Genomic DNA, 25806 nt, shown 5'->3' with positions numbered 1-25806 from the left:
ACCTCAGGTTACAGACGCTTCAGGTTACAGACTCCACTAACCCAGAAATATTACCTCAGGTTAAGAACTTTGCTTCAGGATGAGAACATGCGGCAGCAGGAGGAGGCCCCATTAGCTAAAGTGGTACCTCAGGTTAAGAACAGTTTCAGGTTAAGAACGGACCTCCAGAACGAATTAAGTTCTTAGCCCGAGGTACCACTGTACTATTAACTTATTTCAAAGCATTCATATCCCATTCTTCAGATGAAAAACGGTGCTAAGAACAACAACCAGATGGTCCCCGACCATTGCTCTGTACTTTGGTCAGATCAGATGAGCCAACGATGAGTGCTCATCTGGCAGCTAGCCATTTATTTATTTATTTGTCCTAGGCTTATTAATATCAAAGTGAAATACTTGATTTGTGCATACGGCATTGCATGTGGTCAGTAGAGGTCAGGCTAAGCCTAAGTTATGCCTCAGTGAGGAGTTGAGGGAAGGGGAAGTTGGCTGCTAGATTTGTTCAAAGGAAGAACTTAGCTCAGCAGATTGTGTCCACTGTTTTGTCGACTGCTTAGGTGGCCCCAAACCACTTGGGTTTGAAGGAACAAAGGGTCTCTTTCTAAGCAACACTCTTACATTGCAAATGGCTCATTTTGATCTGATTTTTCTGTCTACGCATCGGGCACATTCCCCACATTTCTGGTTATTTCAGTCATGGATTCCTGTTGTTGCACCACTTTCCACCCACACCATTGGCAGAGCGTTTTTGTCCATCCCCTCAAAGTTTTCTGTGACCCGTAAGGTCAGACCCTGTTTTATGTGTTTAAAGGTTATGATGGAGGTAGGGAGGGTCATAGCATTGTGTTTGCTCTTGTTTCTCTTATAACATTTTCAAGAATAACAATAATTACTAATAAAAACAACTTAAAAGACCCAACAGTGAATGTAGACAACACACACACACACTACATATTCCTTATTTTTTGTTTGAAAGGCATTGATATAGTTATCTATGAAAATATAACATTATGGAGAGCGTGTAGATTGTGTTTCTCCCATTCTCTCCTACCTGCATCACTGTGGTTCTGTCTTCCGCAGCATTGATCCCTACAATGAAGTCATGATTCCAAAAGCTGTACCTCCAATACTGAATGACTTGCCAGAGCACGATAAGGAAAGTGTAATTGACGAGTAAGTTTCCTCTGCGCTGTTCTTTTGAAACAATTTTGTTGTGTTTCAAGCACTGGGACTTGGTCGCAAACGTGTACGTGTATAATTAAAGGCATACAAGGTTGCTCTTGTATGTGTGATGCTTGTGTTCCTAAAGGCTGAAAATGACAAGTTAGGCTACAATCCTAAGCCCACTTAAACCTGGGAGCAGCAGGATCGGTGGAGTGGTGATGGCAGGGCAGTGTTGCACACCTTCCTTCCCAAGGGTGAGCGTCTCTGCCATTTAGAGGGTGCGGATGGTGGCAGAGTCAATCCAATGCTGCTGTGCCCACACACCCCACTCAGCTCCCCAAGCCTCACCCCTCTCCCTCTCAGTAAGCAAAAGCGATATCATTGGGAAGCCAAGGTTGCAACGCCATCCTGCCTTCATGGCCTCACTGAATTAAATAGAATCTGCTTTTGTGTAGACATGCCCTCAAACAACTTTAACAATAAAATAGCTGTCAACTTCATCTTCAGAGTGGCTGACGTGGAGTCTCCAATAATGCTTATACCAGAGATGGTAAAAGCTGAATTTCCACAGATTGACCTCTCATCTGATGAGAACAGATCACAAAAGAATGGAAGGTAAGCCTGTTCCCATTAGAGGGGTGGGGAGGGAACCACCTGGCCTAAGATGATATTGGACCATGACTCCCACTATTGCTGACCATGGGTCATACTAGGTGGGGCTGATGGGAACTGGGAGTCCCACACAACCCTACAACAAAATGTCACACAGCAGTTAAGAATGTATGGCAGCCCATGTCGGTAGTGTAGATTTTGGCGAAATTCATCAAAAATAGTTCAAAAAGGCACATTATTCTTTTAGATTTTGCAAAAAAAAAAAGGTTCAACAACCAGCAGCTTGCCCCCCCCCTCAATCTGTGTCTGGATTTTTTGAAATATGGCAACCTTGTCTAAGTGAAATTCGGCTATTGTTCCCCCCTATAAGTAGATGAATATCATTGGTGGTCATCTTTAGCCACTCCTGAATTAATAATACAGCACAGTTCCTAATGCACAATTATTTTGATTTGTTTTATGTTTTTGCCATTCCTTGTAAAGAAATAACAGATGAGATCGAAACTGAGATTTAATTGTACTGACAGTTGGCGGGGAAGGCAAGCATTCAGGTTGTGCAGAACTGTTCTGCTTAAAAAATAATCCTTTGTACTTTGGAAGCCTGTTACTGTGCCTGAGTTCGGTTCAAGCTTGCTTGGATTTCTGTAGTGAAGCAATAAACATCATAATATTGACCAAACCTATTTATAGCATGTAGACCCTAATTAAGCTGACATGTTCTTAAGTCCAAGCATATAGAGAAGCAAAGATGATGGTGAGAATGGCCCTTGGACTGTGTATCCATCTAATTAGCTTTATTAATCTGAGTTAGTGTATGAAGATGTAGTCTGCAATCCTATTTAAGGATAAGGGCTAGAGTAGGCATAGGTAAAGGGGACCCCTGACCATTAGGTCCAGTCGTGACCGACTCTGGGGTTGCGGCGCTCATCTCGCTTTACTGGCCGAGGGAGCTGGGGTACAGCTTCCGGCTCATGTGGCCAGCATGACTAAGCCACTTCTGGCGAACCAGAGCAGCGTACGGAAATGCCGTTTACCTTCCCGCTGGAGCGGTACCTATTTATCTACTTGCACTTTGACGTGTTTTCGAACTGCTAGGTTGGCAGGAGCAGGTACCGAGCAACAGGAGCTCACCCAGTTGCGGGGATTCGAACCGCCAACCTTCTGATCGGCAAGTCCTAGGCTCTGTGGTTTAACCCACAGTACCACCCGCGTCCCAGAGTAGGCATAAAGTGTGTTAAATGCATGAAAGCATTTAATGTCCTTTAAAAAAAGAAACCATGGAAGATCAGCATTGGGACCATACATTTAACTTGTATGTTTAAATAAAACCAGCTGGGGGAGGATCAGAACCATAGCATGAGACAAAAATCACTCCCACCCTATGCTGTCATTTATACTGGAATAAGTTATCATAGCCATCATTAGCAGTAACACTTTCCCTCCCAGGGAAAATGGCAGCTTAGAAGCAGGAGGATTTTCACTGGGAACACAGGATGGGGGAAGGTTAACCCCTTCCCTGCTTGCATGCCATGGTCCTGACCCTCTGACACACATACACACCCCACTGCTACTAAACGGCGTTTCCATGCGCTCTGGCACTCGTCACAGTGTCCCATTGCACCAGAAGCGGTTTAGTCAGTGCTGGCTACATGTCCCAGAAAGTTGTCTGTGGACAAATGCCGGCTTCCTCGGCCTGAAAAGCAAGTTGAGTGCTGCACCCCATAGTCAAGTTTGACTGGACTTAACCATCCAGGGGTCCTTTACCTTACAACTACTACTAAGAAAAAACAGGCATGCTAAATGCATTCATACATGAAACATACCATTTGGTCTTACTCCTATTGTACGCAACTGAGGTTCGCTTCTGAAGGCTGTTATGATCCTTGCAGTAGTTAAGAATTACTTTCTCTTCCTAGTGAAATAAATATAGAGCTTAAAGCTGCCTCATGCACATCTGTGAGTACTTCTGCACCTGTATCCAGGTAAGTGAACAATGTGAATTTGAATAGACATTGTATTGCTTTGCTGGTATAGTTAAGTAGAAACTGTAATGATCCCAAGACTACTAAATGGCCATTATTCTGTGGACTCCGTATAGCAGGCATAGGCAAGCTTGGCCCTCCAGACGTTTTGGGACTACAACTTCCATCATCCCTGACCACTTGCCCTGTTAGTTGGGGATGATGGGAGTTGTAGTCCCAAAACATCTGGAGGGCCAGAGTTTGCCTATGCCTGCCGTATAGGAACCAAGCCCCACTGCTGCCTGCTTTAAAGGAGATTAGATTGAAGATTTATGGGCAAGATGGAGCATAGTGGAATTCATATATATGTATGTTTTATTGGGAGAAATAAATTAGGAAAGTATATAACATTACACAGCTCTTCTTGCAGTCTTGGTATGATATAATTTTGTCCACAGTATTTGTTTTATGCAATCTGGCTCTTGTTTTAAGCCACAATATGAAATATTATTATATCATAAGAATAAACAACAGGATTTACAATTTCATGAATTATACGTAAGATTACAGTCAGTATACATGTCCACATGTACTGGATATGTATATATTATCTATAAGAGAAGTTATAAATACAATACATTGTTTCTAACAATATAAGCAAATATATAATGTGTGAACTGCCCTGAGACCTCCGGGTATAGGGCGGTGTATATAAATTCAATAAATGAAAAATGAAGTGGTGTTGGTAGAATATATTCCATCGGTTTCAGTAGCCCTTGGATTTTCTGTATGTATACCAAAATTTGGATATGTTTGGCTTGTGTGATGCACTTTTGGACGCACTCAGAATATGGGCCATTATATATGATAGACTTCTGAGTATGGTAGGCCAAACATTTAACTTCCAAACAGGTTCCTCTCTTCCCAACCGTTTGAATGTGCTCTGCCAAATGTTGGCTACTTCTGGTTAGTGCTAGCTCTGGCTGCTCCAGGAAGTCTAGTTTGCTTTGTTTCATGTCCTGAACTTTTTCCTGTATCCTTTTTCAGAGATATAAGAGACATTGTGGACTGGTATATTCAAACTCAGAACAACATTTTTGGACAAAGGATAGGTGAATCTATGGAGAAACTGAAAGAAAAGGCCATTCAGAAGCACCTAGTTCTCAACTAAATACTATGCTGAGATAGTTTCATGCATCAGCCAAACTTTCTACATTTTTTATGTAGCATAGCTTCTTGTGAAAATAAAAGCTCTACACACTGTTATATTTTCATGTGAGGACCCTGAACATTGCAAATTATATGCCACGTGAATTGGAAGTATAATATGTTTTATTTCCCCTCCGTACCTATACATCGGTTGCTTCAGAAAATGAGCCGTATTGTGTATTAGTTGGCTTGCAAGAGCAGCTTCACACACTAACAGAGAGAAAGGTTGAGAGGAAAACACCAGGTGAACAGTTAATATCAGTGGTGGGATGCCCTCCCATCTTTATTATTTTATACAAAGCTGTTTCTGAGAAACCCTGTGTCTAGATTCTTTGACAACCATGTTGCTATGTATATATATTTTGCCATATACATGTTTGGTCCATAGCTTACCCACCTGTGCATAGACAGAGAGAAAGAGCACAGTGTTGTGTATCTTGTGTGACAGCATTAATTGCTTTTTGATAAAAGGTAGAAAAAAATGATATGCTCTATATTTGAGTTCATTGCCTTCTGTTTAATTGTGGAATTACAACAATTATGAACTGTACCTCAGACTCTAGCCTGGACTCTTTGACTTTCTGGATTCAAAGGGTCACTGTTTCCCCTCAAGATCTTGCAGGCAGGTAGATTAGGCATAATGAGACAGCAAAGTGAAGGGGATTGAAAGTGAATTATCACATCGGCCCTGTCATGGGCCTGTCAAGGAGCCGACTGGTTGCATGCTCAGGAGTTGTCTCAGTGACAGACAGTGTTAAATGTGAAGTTTGATTGGAAACGGGAACTTAGCCTGAGGAAATGTCATGTAAACTAATGTCTGTAAATAAGTTTTCTAGTATTAAATACAACAAAACAAATTTGCTTCATTTCCCCCTAGTTTTTTATTGGATTAATTTGCCAAGCCGTTGTTTTTCTCTGCATTGTTCTCTGGTCCGGTCTGGTTTCACGTAGACGTTTTTATCACCTAGTGTAAAATACATAAAATTCCAAGACATCCTTTATCACTGACACCCCCAGTTACATAAGAAGTGGTGATTTATGGGCTTTATTAATTGGAAAATTGGAAAAATGCTTAAGATTTTCATAAGCTGATGTCTGTGGGGAAACTCAGTGTTCCTTAACATCAGTATCCTTGTTCAGTGCAATATATATTGCCAGCCTCTTAAATTAATTAGGCTTTATGGGATTGTGGGGAGTAACTGACGCGCCTTCTGAAAATAGATCTAAAATCTGAGAGAGAGCAACATTCAACTATAATAACAAAACAAAACAAAAGTTAATATACAGGGTACATCCACTAAAGCTGGAAAATGTTCCTGGTTTAGCCCCAGCAGCTCTTGAGATGATGCCAGGCAGACTAGACAAAGAGTGGCAGAGAATTATGGGTGGACCAGTGGAACTTAATGAAGCTCTCTTAACATCACCAGACTTTGGAGGGCTGTGCTGTTAGTGGGCTTTCCAGACACACCTCCCAACCAGGGTAGAGCCTGGCCTTGCTTCTGAAAAGCATCTGGAGCCCCAGGTGAGTGGCTTTTCCAAACCCCTGGGGTACTTGGCCAGTGCCCAGCTCTGCCATCCGTTGGTTCTAGACCTGTTGCTTTTTATGAAGTCAAACCATTGGTCCATCTAGCTCAGTATTGTTTACAATGATGGGCAGTTAGCTCTCCAGGATTTCAAACAGGTCTTTCCCAACCCTACTTGGAAACACAGGATTGAAATTGGAACCTTTTAATGCAAAATTTGTGCTCCACCATTAGACAGATATGTTAAGTCACAATCGTCACCCTCAGCAGTTGTCAGCACCTTTAAAGCAATAGCTTTTTTCTTGTTTTAAAAAAAGTCTTAGGCTTTCTTCACTGCTGGGCAATCTTCCCAGTTTACCTGTGTGAATAGAGGATATTTGGTGTCCCCTGCTGCGAAAGTGTTATTGTTTATGTAGCATGATTCATTGTTAAAGTGTGTTTGAAGTTTCTGAAGCCAGCACTACAAATTCAGTCAGGTTTTGCTAGATAACCCACCTAACATAGCTGTACAAATAACAACATTTGCTATTGATTATTGGCCACATGTGCCACTTGATTAAATTTCCCAGTCAGCTGAATGAGAGTGCAAAGGTTTCATTTCCATTATTTCATGCTGGAGTTGCATTTTTAATTTCCTGCACAGTTTTATGCTATGGGGTGCTGCCTCATTGCAATATGTGGTCATGACCTCAGTCTTCCACGGAAACAGGGGATACAGATACAGTCACCAGGACGACCATAAGCAGCTGGATATTCCGAGCTGGCGACAATTGGGGGAAACTGCTACATTACACACTAAGAGGTTTCTTTAAAAAAAATTAAAAGAAACAAAAAGTACATCAATTTTACAACCATCATTATCGTTACATATTTTCAGCTTCATGTGTGCTGGCATCCTTCCTTCTCAAGAGACAATGGAGTGTGCCTCCAGGGGTAAAGTCAAGCCATTGTTTTAGCAGCCCCAAAGTGAACTCCCTGGGGTGCAAGCCTGGGCAGTGTGTATGGAGGTCCTGGGCTGCCCAGCTGGTAAGACCCTTCTCTTGGTCTTGCTGATGTGGCCCAAAGGAAAGCAGAGCAACACGTTTGGCACCAGCTTGGCTGCAGGAGTTTCCAGAACCATCTTAAGAGACTCCACTCTGGATTTGTGTAGGGTTTACTCCTTAGCCTTTTCTTCTCCTGAAGATATCCCGCAAGGCAGTGGAGATTTAGGATCAGAGTTTCCCTTCTACATGGCTGCCTAGATTGACAAGCCCCATTTGCCCCCTCACTTCCCTCTACAACATGTGCCTTGATCTTTGGACTTACTATTGGCCTCGTCCGCTCAATCTGCCAGAGCCTGTCTTCACATGCAGGAGAAGCCCCTAACTCACTGAGGGTTTGAGATCCATTGGCTACCCTCACCTGGTAAAGCTGGCTAGTCAAAGCCATTTCCCGGGGTGTGGCCCATGTCGCATGCTGATAACTTCTAGGAGCCACAGGTGAGAGCTGGGTGGGGGACCAAAGGTGGACAAACTACCCCAGAAGGTGTATGACGTGTCCCCCACCTGAGGTACTATCCCTCCCCTAACACCCCATACACCTGTGTAGACATTTCTTAGCCCCCAAATTATTGACCATTTTCTGTTGAAACATCTAAGTATCAGTCACTCCTAGCCCTGACCTCGTACCAGACACTGAGTCCTCAAAGGATGAACCAGGCACCCCAAAGGTTGAGGAGAAGCAGACGAGGGTCCCTGAATTCAGTGCAGAGCCTCCCCTTGAAGGGACCCCTGCACTGATAGCAGATCAGGAACTCCTGGAACAGTCAAGAGCAGAAAGAGGGACTGTTTGCACACCCAGTCTTTGAGACCTATTGAAATGAATGGTCATGATGACTAACTTGAGACCATTCATTTCAATGGGTCTACTGAGTAAAAGTCTTTTATTATTATTATTAGTTTTTATTAATGATACTCTGAGGAAAAGTTAAAGTCAACCCAGTTTCAAAAGCAAATGTACATAATAAAATCACATATCTAGGTAGGCTTGTGTGAGCAAAATGGTTTTTAGCATGCAGAAAAACAATGCAGTGAAAGGCCGAGTTCCAGGAAACAGATGCTGCCACACTAAAGCTTTTTTCAGAAAGCTATGGGGAGGGTCATGAATAGCTAAAATTGAGGGAGGGGAGTCACAGGTGGGGTGCCAGGTTTGGGGATTTCAGTAAAGTTCTCCCTCCTTTTCTCCTATAATCGAAGCACTGACTTGATTCAGAAAACAGCTACACATCATGAGCTAGAGGATTTCATATGGTCAACCAGAACAGTAAGTGTTTCAGCATCATTACTATACGCCATCATAAGATCACTGGACCTCTTCTCTCCTTTTCATTCTTGCAAGGAGCTAGCACTCCAACGTAAACCACATGTTAGCAACTCCAGCTCAGACAAGTTCTCCTGATGTAAGCCAATCAAAAGACAAAAGGAGGCAAAATTTAAGGACCTTTGGCTGGCATTTAGACTGGGAACATTAGTGAAGAACAGCCACACCTGCTGTAAGTAAACTGCGTACACAGTTTTAATGGACGGTTGCTGTTACAACACCTACAGCGCACTTTTAAAAACTATATAATTATTGTAATGCACTTGAACCCAAATTCCAGAAGGGTAATTAGATTATTTTCACCACCTTGAGAGGACTTTGTCCAGAAAGGCAGCCTGTAAGTCAGGCATGGCTAAACTTGGCCCTCCAGCTGTTTTGGGACTACAACTCCCATCATCCCTAGCTAACAGGACCAGTGGTCAGGGATGATGGGAACTGTAGTCCCAAAACAACTGGAGGGCCAAGTTTGGCCATTCCTGCTGTAAGTATTTAAAGGCTAGCACTCAACTAAAATATTGTGTTAGTGGAACAACTTCTACATATACAAAAAACCATTCCTCTCCTCCCCCACATGTGTGCTGCCCCCAAACATGGTCCAAAGGTTTGTGTTAACCCCCAGAACAGATTTAGGATGTGTGTAGGGAATGCCCCCTTGCAGAAGCAGAGGTTGTGGTGCTGGCACACTTACTGCACAATGATTATAGTTGAATCCTGCGCACAAGAAATGACTAGAATGTTGGACTTGATGATGGACCTGTGTGGTCTGATCCAGCAAGGCTCCTCTGAAATAATGACAAGTGCATGTCCAGATTTTGTATGTCAATCAATGATAGATTTAATCCAATAAAGGGGTTTGCAGATCAAAATGTAAATAAATGAAACTTTTTACCTGCTCCATTAAAAAGTGTGTTCACTGCACACTTGATTGCTGCACAAATGCATCACCCACAATTTCAATCTGTGAACACATTTTAATCATGATTACAAGTTAATCTGCCCCGAGTTGGCTGCATGTAACTACATTCTTATTCTGATTTGGCTCAGAATTTCCTGCTCACCTAGCTTCCCTTGCAACATTGGATTTATGCACTAGATGGCAGCACAAGTTAATCAAATGCAGAAAAGTAAAGTAAAATAAAATAGAGGCAGAAGTGGGATTGTGTGAGTTTTTGGCTGATTCTGGGAGCTGATTCTGAGGCTTATCTTGTTCTGCACTGGACCCAGAGCTATGGCTTGTGGGTTTCCCAGGAAATAAAAAGAGGAGGCAAAACGTGCTGGAGTGTTCATGCTGTGAGCCCTGCCATCCTAGGCTATGATTATTTATGTTGTGAGTTTGGAGTGTTTAATCTGTGTGGTGCCTGAGTCACTTCTAATTCCTGGGGTCCTAGATCAAGCAAGGGTTAAGCTCTAATGGAGGATTCCATTGCTGAACTAGCTGGGCAGGTTTCTTTGTGAGAGAATATTATCTATATATCTATCGGCGTATCGACATACTTCATCTGAAGATCACAATATAAAAACACAAAAATGCATAGCATAAATAATAACAAACTCAGTTGAATACTACCCCATGTCTGTCAAGTCTCATCCAGCAAACTAGTTGTTGCATTCCCAGCAGGGCAGGAAGCTGGCTACAGTCATCACAACTCTCATAATCTCTCAGATTGATTGTTGCAATGCACTTTACGTGGGGCTGCCCCTGAAGACAGCTTGGAAGCACCAGTTTGTGTGTTGGCATTCCAGAGAAGTTACCCATGCTAGTCTGTAAAAGACATGACCAAGAACCTCCTGGCACTTTGCGACACAGTCTTTCTTGCCCTAGACGCCATTTCATAGTTGCTTCAGCTGGTAGCTCCTTACTAATTAATTCAGTAACTGCCTGTGGAATTTAGTAATTGCCAGTAATTGGTCTACCATTCTATAGTGACCTCAACCCTCCAGGGCTGCACCATGCCTCTTTTTCTTTTAAAAGATGGTGTTTCTTATTATTAAAGATACAGTGGTACCTTGGGTTAAGTACTTAATTCATTCTAGAGGTCCGTTCTTAACCTGAAACTGTTCTTAACCTGAAGCACCACTTTAGCTAATGGGGCCTCCTGCTGCTGCTGCCGCACCACCGCCACACGATTTCTGTTCTCATCCTGAAGCAAAGTTTTTAACCTGAGGTAATATTTCTGGGTTAGCGGAGTGTGTAACCTGAAGCGTATGTAACCTGAAGCATATGTAACCCAAGGTACCACTGTAATGAGAAAAGAGAGAAGGCTCAAGATGGGGGTGCGGGGAGGAGAAGGCAAGAGTCGTCGAGAAGGGGAAAGCCTGAAAGGTGAAGGGCAAAACAAATTGGGGGGGGGCACCCAAATGTATCCCATGTTGTAAGGTGCTGCGGCGTGTTTGCACAGCGCCAGTCTCCACCCATATTGCCCCTCCTACTCTCCTGCCCCACATGCAGCAACGACTCACCTGCAGAGTCACTGTGCTGTGCACCACTCTGTGTGTGTGTGTGTGTGTGTGTGTGTGTGTGTGTGTGTGTGTGTCACTTTTGTTAACACTACAGTGCCAGAGTGCCCCTCAGGATGCCAATAATGTACATAATAGTATCACAGAACTAATAAAGGATAGCCGTGTGTCCATCATAAACCCACTATAGTGGTACCTCGGGTTAAGTACTTAATTCGTTATGGAGATCTGTTCTTAACCTGAAACTGTTCTTAACCTGAAGCACCACTTTAGCTAATGGGGCCTCCTGCTGCTGCCGTGCTGCCGGAGCATGATTTCTGTTCTCATTCTGAAGCAAAGTTCTTAACCCGAGGTAATATTTCTGGGTTAGCAGAGTCTGTAACCTGAAGCGTATGTAACCTGAGGTACCACTGTATTAATGCAGTATTATGTCAACTACATGTCACAGAATACCCAGGGCAGGGACACACACCACTAATCTGAACCAGGCTTTATTTTTAAAAGTCAAAGCTTAATCCACCAGAAAGTTAACTTAGGGAACGGCCTTGGCTCAGTGGCAGAGCACCTGCCTTGCAAGCAGAAGACCCCAGGCTCGATACTCCAGTTGGGTTGAGAGAGACTCCTGGAGAGCTGCTGCCAGTCTGTGTAGACCAGGGTATACCTACCAGGTATACCTACCGCCCAGGGTAGACCAGGGTATACCTACCGCCCAGGGTACCGTAGACCAGGGTATACCTACCAGGGTATACCTACCGCCCACTAATGCATCTTTCTTGATGGCAAAATTTCCTTACCGCCCACCTGTGCTCTATGGAACGAGGATTCTGCTTGTGCTATAGAACCCCCTACCGCCCACCTAGAACCCTGAAAGGCCCACTAGTGGGCGGTAGGGACCAGGTTGACAACCCCTGGTGTAGATGGCCCTTTGCTCGATGGACCAATAGTAGCTTCCTCCGTCGCCATGAAACGAGAGGCACTCTAGAGGGCAGCAGAGAGCAGTGGGTGCCTCTTCCGCTCCTGGTCTCTCCCACCCTATCCCCTCCCTTGAGAGAAGCCTAGGGGGGCGGGGCCAAGCGCCACAACAACACCACCACCTGCGTGGCTCGGGCTGTGAGAAGCCTTGGAGCCGCTGAGTGGCGTCCGCGATGGTGGTCGCTTCGGATCTCTAGAGAAGCGGCAGCTCCGTCGAAGCGCCTGGCTGGACGGGCGGGGAAAAGCGACGCCGCCGCCGCCGCTGCCTGTCCTTGGCTTAGGAGCAGCTCCACTTCTTCTTCTTCTTCTCCTTCCGCGTCTTCTTCTTCCTTGCCATGCCGGCGACGGCTCCGCCGGGCGTTGAGCCGAGCGCCGGAGCGCCGGCGTCGGGGGAGCCGAAGCCTGTGTCGCCCGTCCTCCGGCACCTGGGCTCGTTCGCGGCGCGCGCGCTGCTGTGCCTGGCGCCCGTGTACCTGGCCGGCTACGTGGGGCTCAGCTCGAGCTGGGTGCTCCTCGGCTTGCTGCTGTGGATGTGGTGGCGGAGGAACCGGCGCGAGAAGCGCTCCCGGCTGCTGGCAGCCTTCGGGCTCGTCGAAGATGAGAAGCAAGCCATCAGCCAGGGCATCGCCTTGCAGCAGCTGCCGGCCTGGGTAAGCGCGCGGGCGGGCGGGCGGGCGGGCGGGGGAAGGAGCGCCCTGGGGGACCGCTTTGGATCCCCTATGGCAATCTGGGAAAATCGTGCCCGTCTCCTGATTTATCAGCGCTGAGGTTTATTTGTTTGCGCTGAGGTTTGTCTTACGCATTTATAGACGGCTTCATATTCAGTTTCCAAACCGGTGAGGAGCTTTTCAGAGGGAAACGGAAAAAATATTTGAGTTAAAGCAGATTCCCTTTCAGGTTGTCTGTTTTGGAAACGGAGAAGCAGTAACCGCCCTTGTAATTTATCGCTTTTTCTGAATGGTAATTCTCCATTCTGGTGGGGTCATGTTGAAAGATTGGTCTGAAACTTTGGAGGTAAGTGGTAACTAAGCCAAGGGATGCCACCCCAGCTTATTGTCAGTAGGTAAACAAATTTTAAAAATCTGTTAATAATTAATGTGACTTTTTAATATCCTTAAGCTACTGTGTTGAAGTGCTGCTCTGGTCCATACTCAGTAGAAATCTAAGATTGGAGTGGGGTGTTCTTGTCACTAGAATCACAACTTTACAGATCCTTTCCCCATGAGGCCTTGAAAGCCAAATGGGTGTCTAAGTATCTGGTTTTGTAATGTATATTTAATTGCTCTTAATAGCCTTTAAATCTTTTTAAATGGTTTTTGATAATCTTTTGTGGTCACACTGCTTGATGTTTAAAAGCATGCTTCTGAAATGTTGTAGGTCACTTATAATGCAATCCTGTAAACTTCTTCTGAGAAGTAAGCCCCACTGAATTCAGTGGGACTTACTTCTGGTTAAGTGTTTATAGGATTGCAGCCTCATACACTTCTGTGCCGCCTTTTTCAGGCTCCAGGCAGCTTATGAAACGGTTAAAACAAAAACTGTTATCAGGAAAGAAAACTTAAAACTCATGGCTGCCACCTGTAGTTGTTTGTGGTGGTTTCCCCTGTGCTTTTTTCTTCTTCTGATTGGCTGTCCTGATAGTAAAAAGGTAATATGTTATTGGTTTCCAGTTTCCAATCTGTTTCAGCCAGCATGACCAATGGTCAGGAATGCATTTCGAAGGTGCAGATTCCCCATCTTCTGATGATTTGTAGAGGTTCTCTAAAGACGTAACTGAGCTTGACCGTGTTAGTTTTATCACAGCAGTGAGAGGGAAAATGTTTATTGACAAGGGGACACACCTGACCTCTGCCTCTCGCCCCCCCAGCCCCACCCCCTCTTTTATATTTAGGTAAAGGTTTTGTACAGCATCTGAATAGTCCCAGTCCAAACTTGAATAACAGGCAGTATCTTGAAATATATGTGCTTGTGAGGCCACTGACATTAATATGCCATTAGATGTAACAGTGATGGCTAAAATAACTGTGGTGGTTCATCTGTTCAGTGAACTGAGATGATGGAGAGTTTGGAGTTCAGATTTATTGTGCTCTCTGGAGCCCTGGACAAACCACATGTGAGGTTAATGGGTATTTGTGTGATAGCTAAGCTTTACTCAGAGTAAACCCATTGAAACAGATGAACATGATTAAGTTGGGCCTATTAGCTTCAGTGGGCCTATTCTGGTTAAAACTTAGCTAGATGCCATTTTTTGTTTCTGAACCTGCTGCTGTTGTTTTAAATGTAGAGTTGCATCAGCTGGGACTGACAGTGAAGGAAATCAGAGGGGGAACTTAAACCTCTCCTCTCTTGCTGAGGTACTGAGGGAAACCCCCACTCTAAAGCAAGTGTTTGCATTGTGATGAATAGGACTGCACTGTCAAAGTCATATAGTGTTCTCTGCTTGAAATGCAATTGGCTCTACAAGAGCAGTAACATGCAGAGGAAAAAGTGCAATTTGCTACACTTGACCCTGAGGCAATTTGATCATAAGTTTTGATCATCTGTTTGTTTCTGTGCTGCTTCCTCACAAAACTGTGCCTAAAGTCATTCACAGGATGAACAAGAGCAAGTATAACAATTCCAAAAAAAAAAAAAAAAAGAGGAGGAGGAGCAACTTGAAATCAACATGATCTCAGTAAATAAATATTTAAAAATCAGCCCAAAGAGCATTGTATAAAACAGTGTAAATATGCTAACCTAATTAATTCAACAGTTTAAAATTAAGCAAGAGAAAGAATGGCAGCATGCAAAACAGGGGTGGGGGGCTATTTCCAAATACTATTCTAGAAAAGCTCAACTTGCATGCATTAAATGTAGCCATACCATTCCCTTGTTGCAGGCTTCTCTCCCAGCTCTCACCCCTGGGCCTTCTCTCAATTTCCCCCCAATTTCTTTACCTAGGGAGGTAGATATTGCTACTCCTCCTTTAAGTCCCATCTGCACTCATAGCTTTGATATTGTTCACCTCTCTCCACCAAATATCCCTTTCAATACTGTCTTCAAGGCACTCAGAAACCACCAGAAGCCACATTTGTTTGTTTGTTTTGAGCCACATTCTTGGAGAACCTTGGATCACAAGAAAATCTGTCTTCAGGGCGCCCTTGTGACTCCTAAATATTATATTAGTGTATCCTTCTTTAATCCTTGAGTGGTATTGTAGCACTGGCAGCTTATTTATTTATGCATTGCATCATTTTTGCATCCCGCCCTTCCTCCAAACAGCTTAAGATGTGTTCACATTACCACCTGAGAGAGCAGTGAACTTGTCCCCCTCCCCTGCATTTCACAGCTTCCCCCCCAGCTGTTCACATCAGTATGGCTTTGATTAATTTCTGTTTGTGTACACCAGGGGTACACAGCCTGCAGCCCTCCAGATGTTGTTGGACTACGCCTCCCATCATCCCTGATCACTGATGCTGGCTGGGGCTGATGGGAGTTGTAGTCCAGAAACATCTAGATGGCTGCAGGTTGTGCACCTCTGGTGTACACAGATGGCTATTGCTCTGCCTCTTCAGTTGGAGGCAGCAATACTACGGAATACGAGTTGCTGGAATCCACAGGAGGGGAAAGTGCTCAGATCCTGCATATAGTCTTCCCACAGGCACCTGGTTGGCCACTGTGAAAACAGGATGTTGGACTAGAAGAGACATTGGTCTAATCCAGCAGTCTCTTCTTATGTTCTTTTATATATAGCCTGGGGGGCAGCACATTGATGAACAGGGATGCTTTATGCAAAGGTGTTCACACCTTGGCTAGAGATGAATTAGGAATGACTGAAGGACTCTAACCTGTGTAAAACACAGTTTGATGTATCTTATAACAAAGGTTACATATGCATTTTGGAGAGTGAACATGAATGAAAAACCCAGCACTGGTAACTCTGGGATTTCACAGTAAAAGAGAATGTGAACCTGGCCTTCGTCTGTGTTTCAGCCTCTTCCACCCTGGGAATATCACTAATCCTTGACTCCCCCACAAGGATCTACTCCACCTTCCTATTTGCTGCAGCTGTGTCAACGTTGCAGTCAATAACACACACACACACACACACACACACACACACACACTCCGGCAGAAGCAGGCCTTGGTATTGTACTCTGGAATTTCCAATGTATTATCATGATGGATGCCTAAATTATCTGAACTATTTTCCGATCCTTGAATGTTGCTTATCCAGTTTCTATTGCTTCATAGGTTTCTCTTTTACTTCTGTACAACATAATGTGCAGAAGGTCAAGAGCAGCTTTTCCTCCTTCGCTGGAAAAAAATATTTTACGTAGTACAGTGGTACCTCAGGTTAAGTACTTAATTTGTTCCGGAGGTCTGTACTTAACCTGAAACTGTTTCTTAACCTGAAGCACCACTTTAGCTAATGGGGCCTCCTGCTTCTGCCGCGCCGCCGGAACACGATTTCTGTTCTCATCCTGAAGCAAAGTTCTTAACCTGAGGTAATATTTCTGGGTTAGCGGAGTCTGTAACCTGAAGCATGTGTAACCTGAAGCGTATGTAACCCGAGGTACCACTGTAAAGGTGTTGGCAGTTATAAATAATTGAGAACATTATTAGACTTTCAGAAGGAAGTGCTTTAAAGGTAGATGCCTCTGTGTGATCATTTCTGCTTGGAGTGACATAGGATACATTCACCACCACAAGGTCACTGTGATGAAAGTGTTGGTCTGGGTAGCGTAAACAGCAGAAGGTTGCATCAGTTGAGCCTGTTTAGAGCTGGGTTTGCCAACAACAAATGGGCTTTCCCTGTGTGTGAGGTTTTATTATGCATGTTTTTAAGTTTTTACTGCTTTCTTGCAATGGGAGGGGCCCTCATTCTTGACATCAAACTCTTGAACCTGCTGGTTGTCTAGCTAGCTTCAGTCATTGGGATGGAATTCTCAGGAAACTCTTATATTTGATGCTCCCATTACTTTGTATATACAGTAATATACTGTCAAATCCTCAACCTGAATGGAATGCCTATGTGATGCTCTAGCAATTGAGTCAATAGGTGAAACAATCTAGTTCAGAAGTGGACCATCTTCTGCGCCCCACAAGTCAGGGTCAGCCCTGCCACAAGGCAGAGTGAAGCAGATGCTATGGTACAGTGAATGGACAGTTGTTTGTCTGCCATGTTATGTATCCTGCACCAATCAAGCTAGCTTCCTACTCTCAGGTGCAGTGTCTCACTTTGAGGGGGAAGGGCAACATCTTAGAGGCAGAAATATTATTATTATTATTTTATTAGAGTCATTAGTTGCTTGAAGTTAAAAGGTCTCCAAACAACTTACACTTGGAACACATATACATACATAAATACAACGTACCTGTATATACAATATAAAGCATTAACATTGCATACAACATGCAATACAGATGTTTTCTGTCTCAGACGGTACCATTTGATCTTGTTTCCTGCTATTGTTCCAGCCCAGTTATTTGCATGTTGTGGCATTTGCTCTTGTGTAACAAAGAGGAAGCTGTCAAGGTGAAAAACATGGCTCCACTTTCTATTTACACCTGTAAAACTGAAGGTCGGCTATAACATTCATATCACTGGCAAGGAAGAACTTTAGGTTGTATTCAGTGGTGACTTTGCACAAGGTGTGGGGACTTCATTTTTGCAGATTACTGATTGCCATCCAGGCTCTTCACAAAAGCTGTTTCCAGAGGTTGGAATACTATTTGCTCTCATAAAACATTTCCACTGACACTGGTATATAGGGCAAACTATTTTATAAGAGTGTTTTTAAACCACCAATTCATTTTTTAAAAAATAACACCATGGAAGTATACAACCAAATAATTAAAACATCATAAATTTGGATCCACATTCAGAACATTATTCCCTCAGAGAAACTGATATTTTATCACAAATAATCTAGGTAGACATTATTCTCTTGGAACATTGAAGTAAGATGTAGCTCAGTTGTGTATTAAAGCTGTAATAAACTGGTATTTTATAGAGAAGAAGAGCAGTTTTGATTAGTATGAAAACTGCAATTCATAGTGAATCAGGGTGTAATCTCCTGCAGAAAGCCTTTACAGTTGAGGTCAATGCCACTTGGTTCCTGTGGTATTGGTCTCCTTTATTACTAAATGCCAGCAGTGTTTGATCTCTAGCACCTGAGAGGCTGCACATTTTATCATATAAGAGTAACACCAATGTGTTAATACCATTTGCTGTAGAAGATGAGGTGATTTTAAAATTCTGTGTGTGTTGACCTCTAGAAAAAGCATAGTAACTGCTTATGTATAGAAAAGCATGCTGGAGGGCTTTTATGTTTTAATTTGTAGATGGCAAGAACTAGACTTAGCTTGAAACCTCCACTCTTAAAAGGAAAGATGCAAATTAATTCATAAGAATGAAGCTCCTTTATATCATGTCAGATCTGTCTATCAAGCTTAGGATTGTCTATTCTGAGAGACGGCAGTGTTCCCTAGGCTTAGCTAGAGGTATTGCCCATGACGTGATCATTTCAACTATTCAGCTAAAAAAAATAAAATGCTGGGCTTGAACTTTGGACTTTTGGCATGCAAGGCATGTGCTCTACCTTTCTAATAAAACTGTATTTGAATTAAGGTGAGACTTTCTCCAAGTGCACCTGTGGAAGCAAATTGCTGAGGCTACAATCCAATTTGCTAGGGAAAGGGACACGAGTGGCACTGTGGGTTAAACCACAGAGCCTAGGATTTGCCGATCAGAAGGTTGGCGGTTCGAATCCCCGCGACGGGGTGAGCTCCCGTTGCTCGGTCCCTGCTCCTGCCAACCTAGCAGTTCAGAAGCGCATCAAAGTGCAAGTATATAAATAGGTACCGCTCCGGCGGGAAGGTAAACAGTGTTTCCGTGCACTGCTCTGGTTCGCCAGAAACGGCTTAGTCGTTCTGGCCACATGACCTTGAAGCTGTACGCCGGCTCCCTCGGTCAATAAAGCAAGATGAGCGCCGCAACCCCAGAGTCAGCCATGACTGGACCTAATGGTCAGGGGTCCCTTTACCTTTACCTTTACCTAAGCCCCGTTGACATCAATAGGTCTTACCTGTCAGTAGACAGGGTTAAGTTTTTGCTGTGAATATTTTGGGACAGCAGTAATTGTCTTGGATTCACATCTATATGGGCCATGAACAGTGTGTATCTACCAAATTTTACATGTCACTAATGGCTGGTTCAGACAGTGCTACAGTAGCAAAGTTTACAGTAGTGGGAGGAACTTGGAGTCAAGAGATTTGGTGTCTGAGACGATCTTCAAATGGAGAATTTGTCATTCTTGGAGCCAGTTCAAATGTTAATAAATAGCAGGCTATAGCATAGTCAGACTGAAGGTTCAGGTACAGTGGTACCTTGGTTCTCAAACATAATCCATTCTGGAATCTGTTAAACTTCCGAAACATTCAAAAACCAAGGCACAACTTCTGATTGGTGCAGGCACCCCGGAAACAATAGCCGACAGCCGCAGTGGACGTTCGGCTTCCAAAAAACGTTCAAAAAGTGGAACACTTATTTCTGGATTTTCGGCATTCGGGAGCCAAAGTGTTTGAGTACCAAGGCATTCAAGAACCAAGGTTCCACTGTATTTGAATGCTCTACCAACAATAATAATGCAAGGATTAAACCCTTCTTGTTCTTAACATACTGTATTAGCTTTCCACAATCAGGGTATCTTTTTACCCTGAGGTGTATTCAAAACAGAATTGTCCCAGCTTGAGTCTGAAGAGGTCCTGTCTATTCCACAGACACAGTGAATGTTTGAGTTGGCTGAGCTCTATGAACTGAATGGTGCAGAAGCAAGTGAAGCCCAGAACAGAACCCCAAGCACCATAGTCAGGAAAGTTATGTAAATTCTACATCGGTTGGAGTTTTTGTGGAACAAATAATCTTGTGAAAACCCCAAAGCTTCTGGTGTATGAGGGGGTCTGCATTTTAAATGATGCTCTAACTTCCCATAGTTTGTAGGCATCCTTTCGTTGGTCTGGTTTTGAGCTGCGTCCTCTTACTGCAGCATAGAAAAACTGCCCTGGTCATGATGGAGAATAATTGGCTTGTCAGGCAGCTAAAATAGGCACTTCTTTCATCCCTAAGGGAGCTCAAATTAGTCAAGGCAGAGCATAACTGGATGGGTGTGAGAGAGACAGACATCCATGCTATATAATTAAAGCACATGGCTTCCCCCAAGGAATCATGGGAACTGTAGTTCGTTAAAGGAGCTGGAAATTATAGCTTTTTGAGGAATAGCTTTTTTTACAGTTTGTAGGAAATTGATGTGCTTTAAATGTATGGCAAGGGAAAAAAGCAGCCATTTAGGATTTGGACTCTGGAGGATTGGCCTCCTGTTACTGAGAATTTGATCCTGCCTGTGTGCTTGTTTCTTTGACTGTATTGTCAAGAATGCCTTATATGCTGACTGTTCTGTCTTCTGTAGGCCACTGACTCAATGAAATTAAATTTCCCTGTTGGGAAAGGGGAGCCCAAAGCAGTATTCTTGAATGCGTAGCAATAAGATTTGCACAAGCTTCCTTGGAAACCCGTTACTAAGTTTGCCAACGCGCACACATCAATGGACTATCTCCCATTGAAAAGAACCTCACAAGTTGTTCTGTGCACCATAGTTTCTCATCAATGTCTTCCATAATCCCGTTGTCCTTACTTGCACCCTGTCTAGAATTCTTTTTCGCAAAAAAAATGAGCTCACATCTCGCTTTTTTGTTCGTTCTTGCTTGCCAGGTTCACTTCCCTGATGTTGAACGGGTGGAATGGCTGAACAAGGTGAGGCACTGAACCAACATCAAGACAAGTTTGATCTGGACAGACTTTATATACTCTCTTTAAAGCTAGATCTAACACATAAATGTCCAGTGAATAAATATATTTGCTCTAGTGAGTGGGTGGGTTAAATTCTCATGTTGGGCATACCACTTTTCAGGCAGTTTATATAAGGTTTACATAAGAATTATCACTGGCCACTGGGCTATTCTAGCTTTGGACTGCATTTACTTGAGACCCTCTGTCCTTCTCATGTGTTTTCAGTGCAATCCTTGGTGCTGAATGCGTTTCCTGCTTCTGTTCTAGAATCCAGGAACAGTTGGTGAAAAGCGTGGTGGTGGTGATGATGTATTTGCACACCGCCAGCCTCTTCACCACCTTGCCATTCCTTCTCTCCTTCCCAGTAAATGGCAGTGGACTCCACTCCTCACTGAGTGCTCCTGCTGTAATCTGATATTTTATTTTATTTTTAAAAAACGAAACTAGCAAACTCACTCTCTTTCTGCTTGCTATCTTTAGATACTCAGAACCACAGTACAGACTCCATTGTATGATGCAAAGCTTCTATTCTTTTTTTTTTCTGCTTTGTGTGGTATTTAGGTTCTTGAACAGGCCTGGCCATACTTTGGGAGCATCATGGAAAAAACATTTAAGGAAGTCCTTGAACCAAAAATCAGAGCTAAGAACGTGCACTTGAAAACATGTACATTCACTAAAATCCAGTTTGGAGACAAGGTAAGGTGATGGCATTGGCTGTGAAAACCTAAGCTATTTGATTTTGGGATATGTGGCTCGGGCAGGGGGAGGAATAGTGCTTAAAAGCAAAGTAACTTCTATATACCTCTTTGTGAGAGATTTCCTCCTCTCTTCCTGCACCTCCATTTATACTAAGTGTGTGAACTGCATAGTTTCTGCTCTTTAGCGCTTTAAAAAATAACAAGAAGTATGAACAGCCAGCCTTTGTTAGGACTGTAACAACTTAGTGTCAGTCTAACCAAAATATTTGGCTCTGCCTTTAATTTTCTTTAGCAGCATTGTTAAATACCAGAATTCCTCTTCTCTGGGAGGGATGTTCAGTTTAGGATGCCTTGATTTAGAAGTTAGCAGGACAGGATTTAGAGGGCAAGTTGTCTGCTATAACCAAGTTCAAAGTTCTGTTTCCTCTGGGATTTAAATGGGTCTAGTCTGATATTTGAACATTCTTGTTTTCGAAAGCAATTGGACCTTTTTTCAGTATGTTGCTCATCACAGTGGCAGATAACACTGTTGTGTGTCTTCTCTGCTTTCAGTGCCCTAAAATCAAAGGAGTAAAGGCCTATACCAAAGAAGTCGATAGAAGACAAGTGATCCTGGACTTGCAAATATGGTAGGACAGTATTGCTCCCTATCCCCGCCGCCGCCACCACCCTATAGCTTGTCACTGAGAATTCTCTGATCTTACAGTGCAGTGGTCAAGGAAAGTCAATGAGCTGATTTGGGCACCTTGATAGAATTGCTTTCCATGAATCAATTATATCAATCAATTATGTTTTCTATCCTCCTCCTCCGGGACCTCAAAGAGAAGGACATACAGTATGTTGCAACACTGAGAGATGTTTGAAAATAGTTTGGGGAAAATGCTGAGCCCATTAAGGAAAGTACCTTTATTAGTATTTAATGAATGCAGAGCCTGTGCTGTCTGTTGCCATTTCTGCGCTTGCATATAGTCCTGTTCCTACGTTGCTAAAAGAGAAAAAGTGCAATGGGCAGTTACAAGGGTCTCTGCAGCCTGGTTCGCATGTCAGATCATGATAAACCAAGCTATGGCTTCTCAGGAGGACTATAGGAATGTGTGGGCTCCCAGAGAGGAACTTGCAGTTGCTTTGCTCCTTACCAGCAAGGTTTGGCTTAGCCTGTCTTCCAAATCCAGGATTGTGGTTAAGCTCTCTCCTAACTAAACACAAGTTGTAGCCAGTATTTATTCATGATGCTGCAGGTGACTGTCTCTCTGATGTGGCTGCATTTAGAACATGGCAAATTTTAAAAACAGGAGCCTCAAAACTGGTGTGGTTTTGAGAAACGAGAAACACTTGAAGGTATGTGGATGGTGCCTGTGAAAGTTCACCAGCGGAGTGTTACACATATTCTACAAAACTACAGAAAAGCCATGTGATTTTATATTTGTTATGATGCTAAATCCTTCTGCCATCTTGACTTTCTCAAAATTTCTAGTCTTTATAGCTATGAAAATAGACTTTAAAGAATGTGCTGAAAGGAGTGGCAAAAATATTACTTTGGATGTCCCCTTGCTCTCCAAGGGCAAAGTAAAATGATTTATCATGAATTGTAGAGTTGGAAGGGACCACAAGTGTCATCTAGTCCAACACCTTGGAATGCAAGAATATTTTGCCCAACATGGGACCTGAACCCACAACCCTGAGATTAAGACTCTCATGCTCTACCACCTGAGCTACCCCAGCCTACAGTAGTCTCCAAAACCCCATAAAACTGCAGATTCCAGAGAAGCTACTTTAGGCAAAGTATGGTGTGGTGCTGGCTTGTTCAAGCCAGTTCTTTATAAGACGTGCTGTTGAGTTGCTTTAGCGGGGGATGCATTTGGGTTGTTGTTGTTGTTGTTTTAATGGAACAGTGTCCTGGACACAACTATGTGCCCTCTGGGGTAGGGCATATCATTATGAAAATGATTTGTGGGTGTCCTCTCAGATAGGGCTTGGACATGCAGGTAGCTTTCCATTACAAATAGGCCAGTCTTGCTTGGCTGGTATCCGCAGTCCTCCTTATGACTCACAGAGGATGCTGTGTTGAGGTCACCTAAGGAAGAGTCCCAGCAGAGGGTGGATCCAAGTGGACAGAAAAACCGGCTCATCCAGTTGGGCACCTTGGAGAATGTTGCCTTGCCTTGTGAACTGGGAGCAGCCCTTCAGATCCTTTCTGTGGCTCAAAGAAAAAGTGGGAGCAGCTGGAATTCTCTGTTTACACCTGTAATGTGACAAATGCTCCACAACTTTCAGCAAGTTTAAATGTGACCTGCAATAAAGCTAAGCAGGTTAAACGCGGAGAAGAATTCCTTCCTATCAAAGTGTTGGTGGTTGGGAGGTTCCAGCTCTATGCTGAAGTCTTGTGAGGTTTGCTTTTCAATGTGAAATTGCTGTTTTGGGGGGAAGGAAAATAGTCAAGATTGAGGAGAAATGAGGACCTATCACATTTTGCCATGTTGTTCCCCATAGCAGTTCTTTCTGCAACTTGCTGCTTTGGTGCCATTTTTTTTCCTTCTATCTTTGAAAGGCTTCTTTGCTGCCTGATCTCAACAAATTAGGGAACACGTGATGAATATGGGAATTACATAGGACTCTGTAATCAGGTGTGGTTATGTGATGACATCACTTAGGGCAAGCAAAGACTCCCATTGCCCTTACTCTGAATGAGGAAGGGATAGAGGAACAGGATCTCTAGTTGTCCAGGTCAGCAGGGAAATGCATCGTGTCTTCTTGGTATGCTGCAGTCGTGATTCCATTCCCTGCTGTAGGGCAAGACATTTTTCCTCCCTGGCCTAGCTCTTATTTGTGCATTGTGTGTACACAACCAGCTGCGGCAGAATGTGAACACGTGCCCTGCCTTAGCTAGTCCATTCTGTGCAGCTGAGTTGGGGAGAGAGAGAGCTTTGGCATGGTGACTTGGGCAATGCACGCAACTCTTTCCACCCCCTTGCAAATAGTTTACACCTTTTGCAAAGGGGTTGGGAGATTATTATTTTTAAAAAAAGAACATATGGGTTTTGCAGGTATGAGACAGCTCACCAAACATTGCTGTTTTGACTTAACCCTATTTCCAGATTTTATATTTCGCTTTTGTTAAATGTTGGTGTGGCGATCACACACAGGGCCCCTGGACGTTTGACGGTCTACTGACCCTGTGCCACCACTGCAATTGTTTTTTCCGCTGCCACCACCCCATATCTCATGGGGACACGTGGAGTCCACTTAGTTGTTAACATAAACAAATAATCAAGTTTATTTTTATATGCAGGAACAAGCTTATGGTTTCAGTTAATTTTTCTCTTGTCAGTTTCTTATTCTTAGTTCCTAACAACTCCAAACTGATTATTCCAACTATCTATCTGACTCCACCTAACAATTCCTCTCACTCTCTCACAATACAGCTCTACCAACCCACACCTAAACCTCCCTCTTCCTTCTTCAATTCCCAAGCCTCAACTCTCAACTCCCAAACCTCAACTGACTTTCAAAACCTCCCACTCTAACTTTTATTCCCCCCTTGCATTCTCACTGGCCAATCACATCACACCTATTTTAACCCTTTCCTTTTGGCCCACCCTAGGAGGCAAACGCCACAGTTGGCATTACTGCAGTCTTGTCTATGCAGTTTAGAAATTCTTTAGATTAGCATAGGCAAGTCTGATTGTGTGGAATTGACAGTCATAAGAACATAAGATCTCTAGCCCTGCTGAATCAGGCCAAAGGCACATGTGATCCAACATTATGTTCTCACGGTGGCCAAGCAGGTGCCCCCAAAGGGGTAGTTAAGGCTGACTTGGTTGATGCCCGTGACTGCTTTTTACTTAAGTGCATCATTGCTGCACATTACCGGTAGAATTCAACATTGATCAAAGATGAGTAACATAATTGGCAGTACTTCGAGAGTTACACAAAACCGCATGATGGTGATTATATGACGGCATAATTTATTTCTTGGCTCTTGTCTAGTACTAATGTAATCTGATCATCGTGGCTCAAAGACA

General features: G+C 43.5%; 2 protein-coding genes across 3 annotated transcripts in view; both read left to right on the top strand.

Moving 5' to 3' along the window:
- Positions 1-5003, top strand: part of CFAP221 (cilia and flagella associated protein 221) — a 30162-nt gene extending 25159 nt beyond the window's left edge. For both annotated transcript variants that reach the window (XM_081871452.1, XM_081871451.1), the window contains exons 22-25: positions 1081-1173; positions 1672-1779; positions 3693-3758; positions 4785-5003. In XM_081871452.1, the coding sequence (XP_081727578.1) occupies positions 1081-1173; positions 1672-1779; positions 3693-3758; positions 4785-4908 (391 nt within the window). In that variant the 3' untranslated portion in view covers positions 4909-5003. The remainder of the gene's footprint in view (positions 1-1080; positions 1174-1671; positions 1780-3692; positions 3759-4784) is intronic.
- A 7430-nt stretch (positions 5004-12433) lies between these two features.
- Positions 12434-25806, top strand: part of ESYT3 (extended synaptotagmin 3) — a 40681-nt gene continuing 27308 nt past the window's right edge. Inside the window, exons 1-4 of the mRNA XM_081871440.1 lie at positions 12434-12906; positions 21009-21050; positions 21648-21782; positions 22337-22413. Coding sequence (XP_081727566.1) covers positions 12592-12906; positions 21009-21050; positions 21648-21782; positions 22337-22413 — 569 coding nt within the window. The 5' untranslated portion in view covers positions 12434-12591. The remainder of the gene's footprint in view (positions 12907-21008; positions 21051-21647; positions 21783-22336; positions 22414-25806) is intronic.

Source organism: Podarcis erhardii (genome assembly GCF_964252035.2).
Source record: "Podarcis erhardii genome assembly, chromosome: 1".
NCBI classification, from domain to species: domain Eukaryota; kingdom Metazoa; phylum Chordata; class Lepidosauria; order Squamata; family Lacertidae; genus Podarcis; species Podarcis erhardii.
This window is presented reverse-complemented; position numbering and strand designations above follow the sequence as displayed.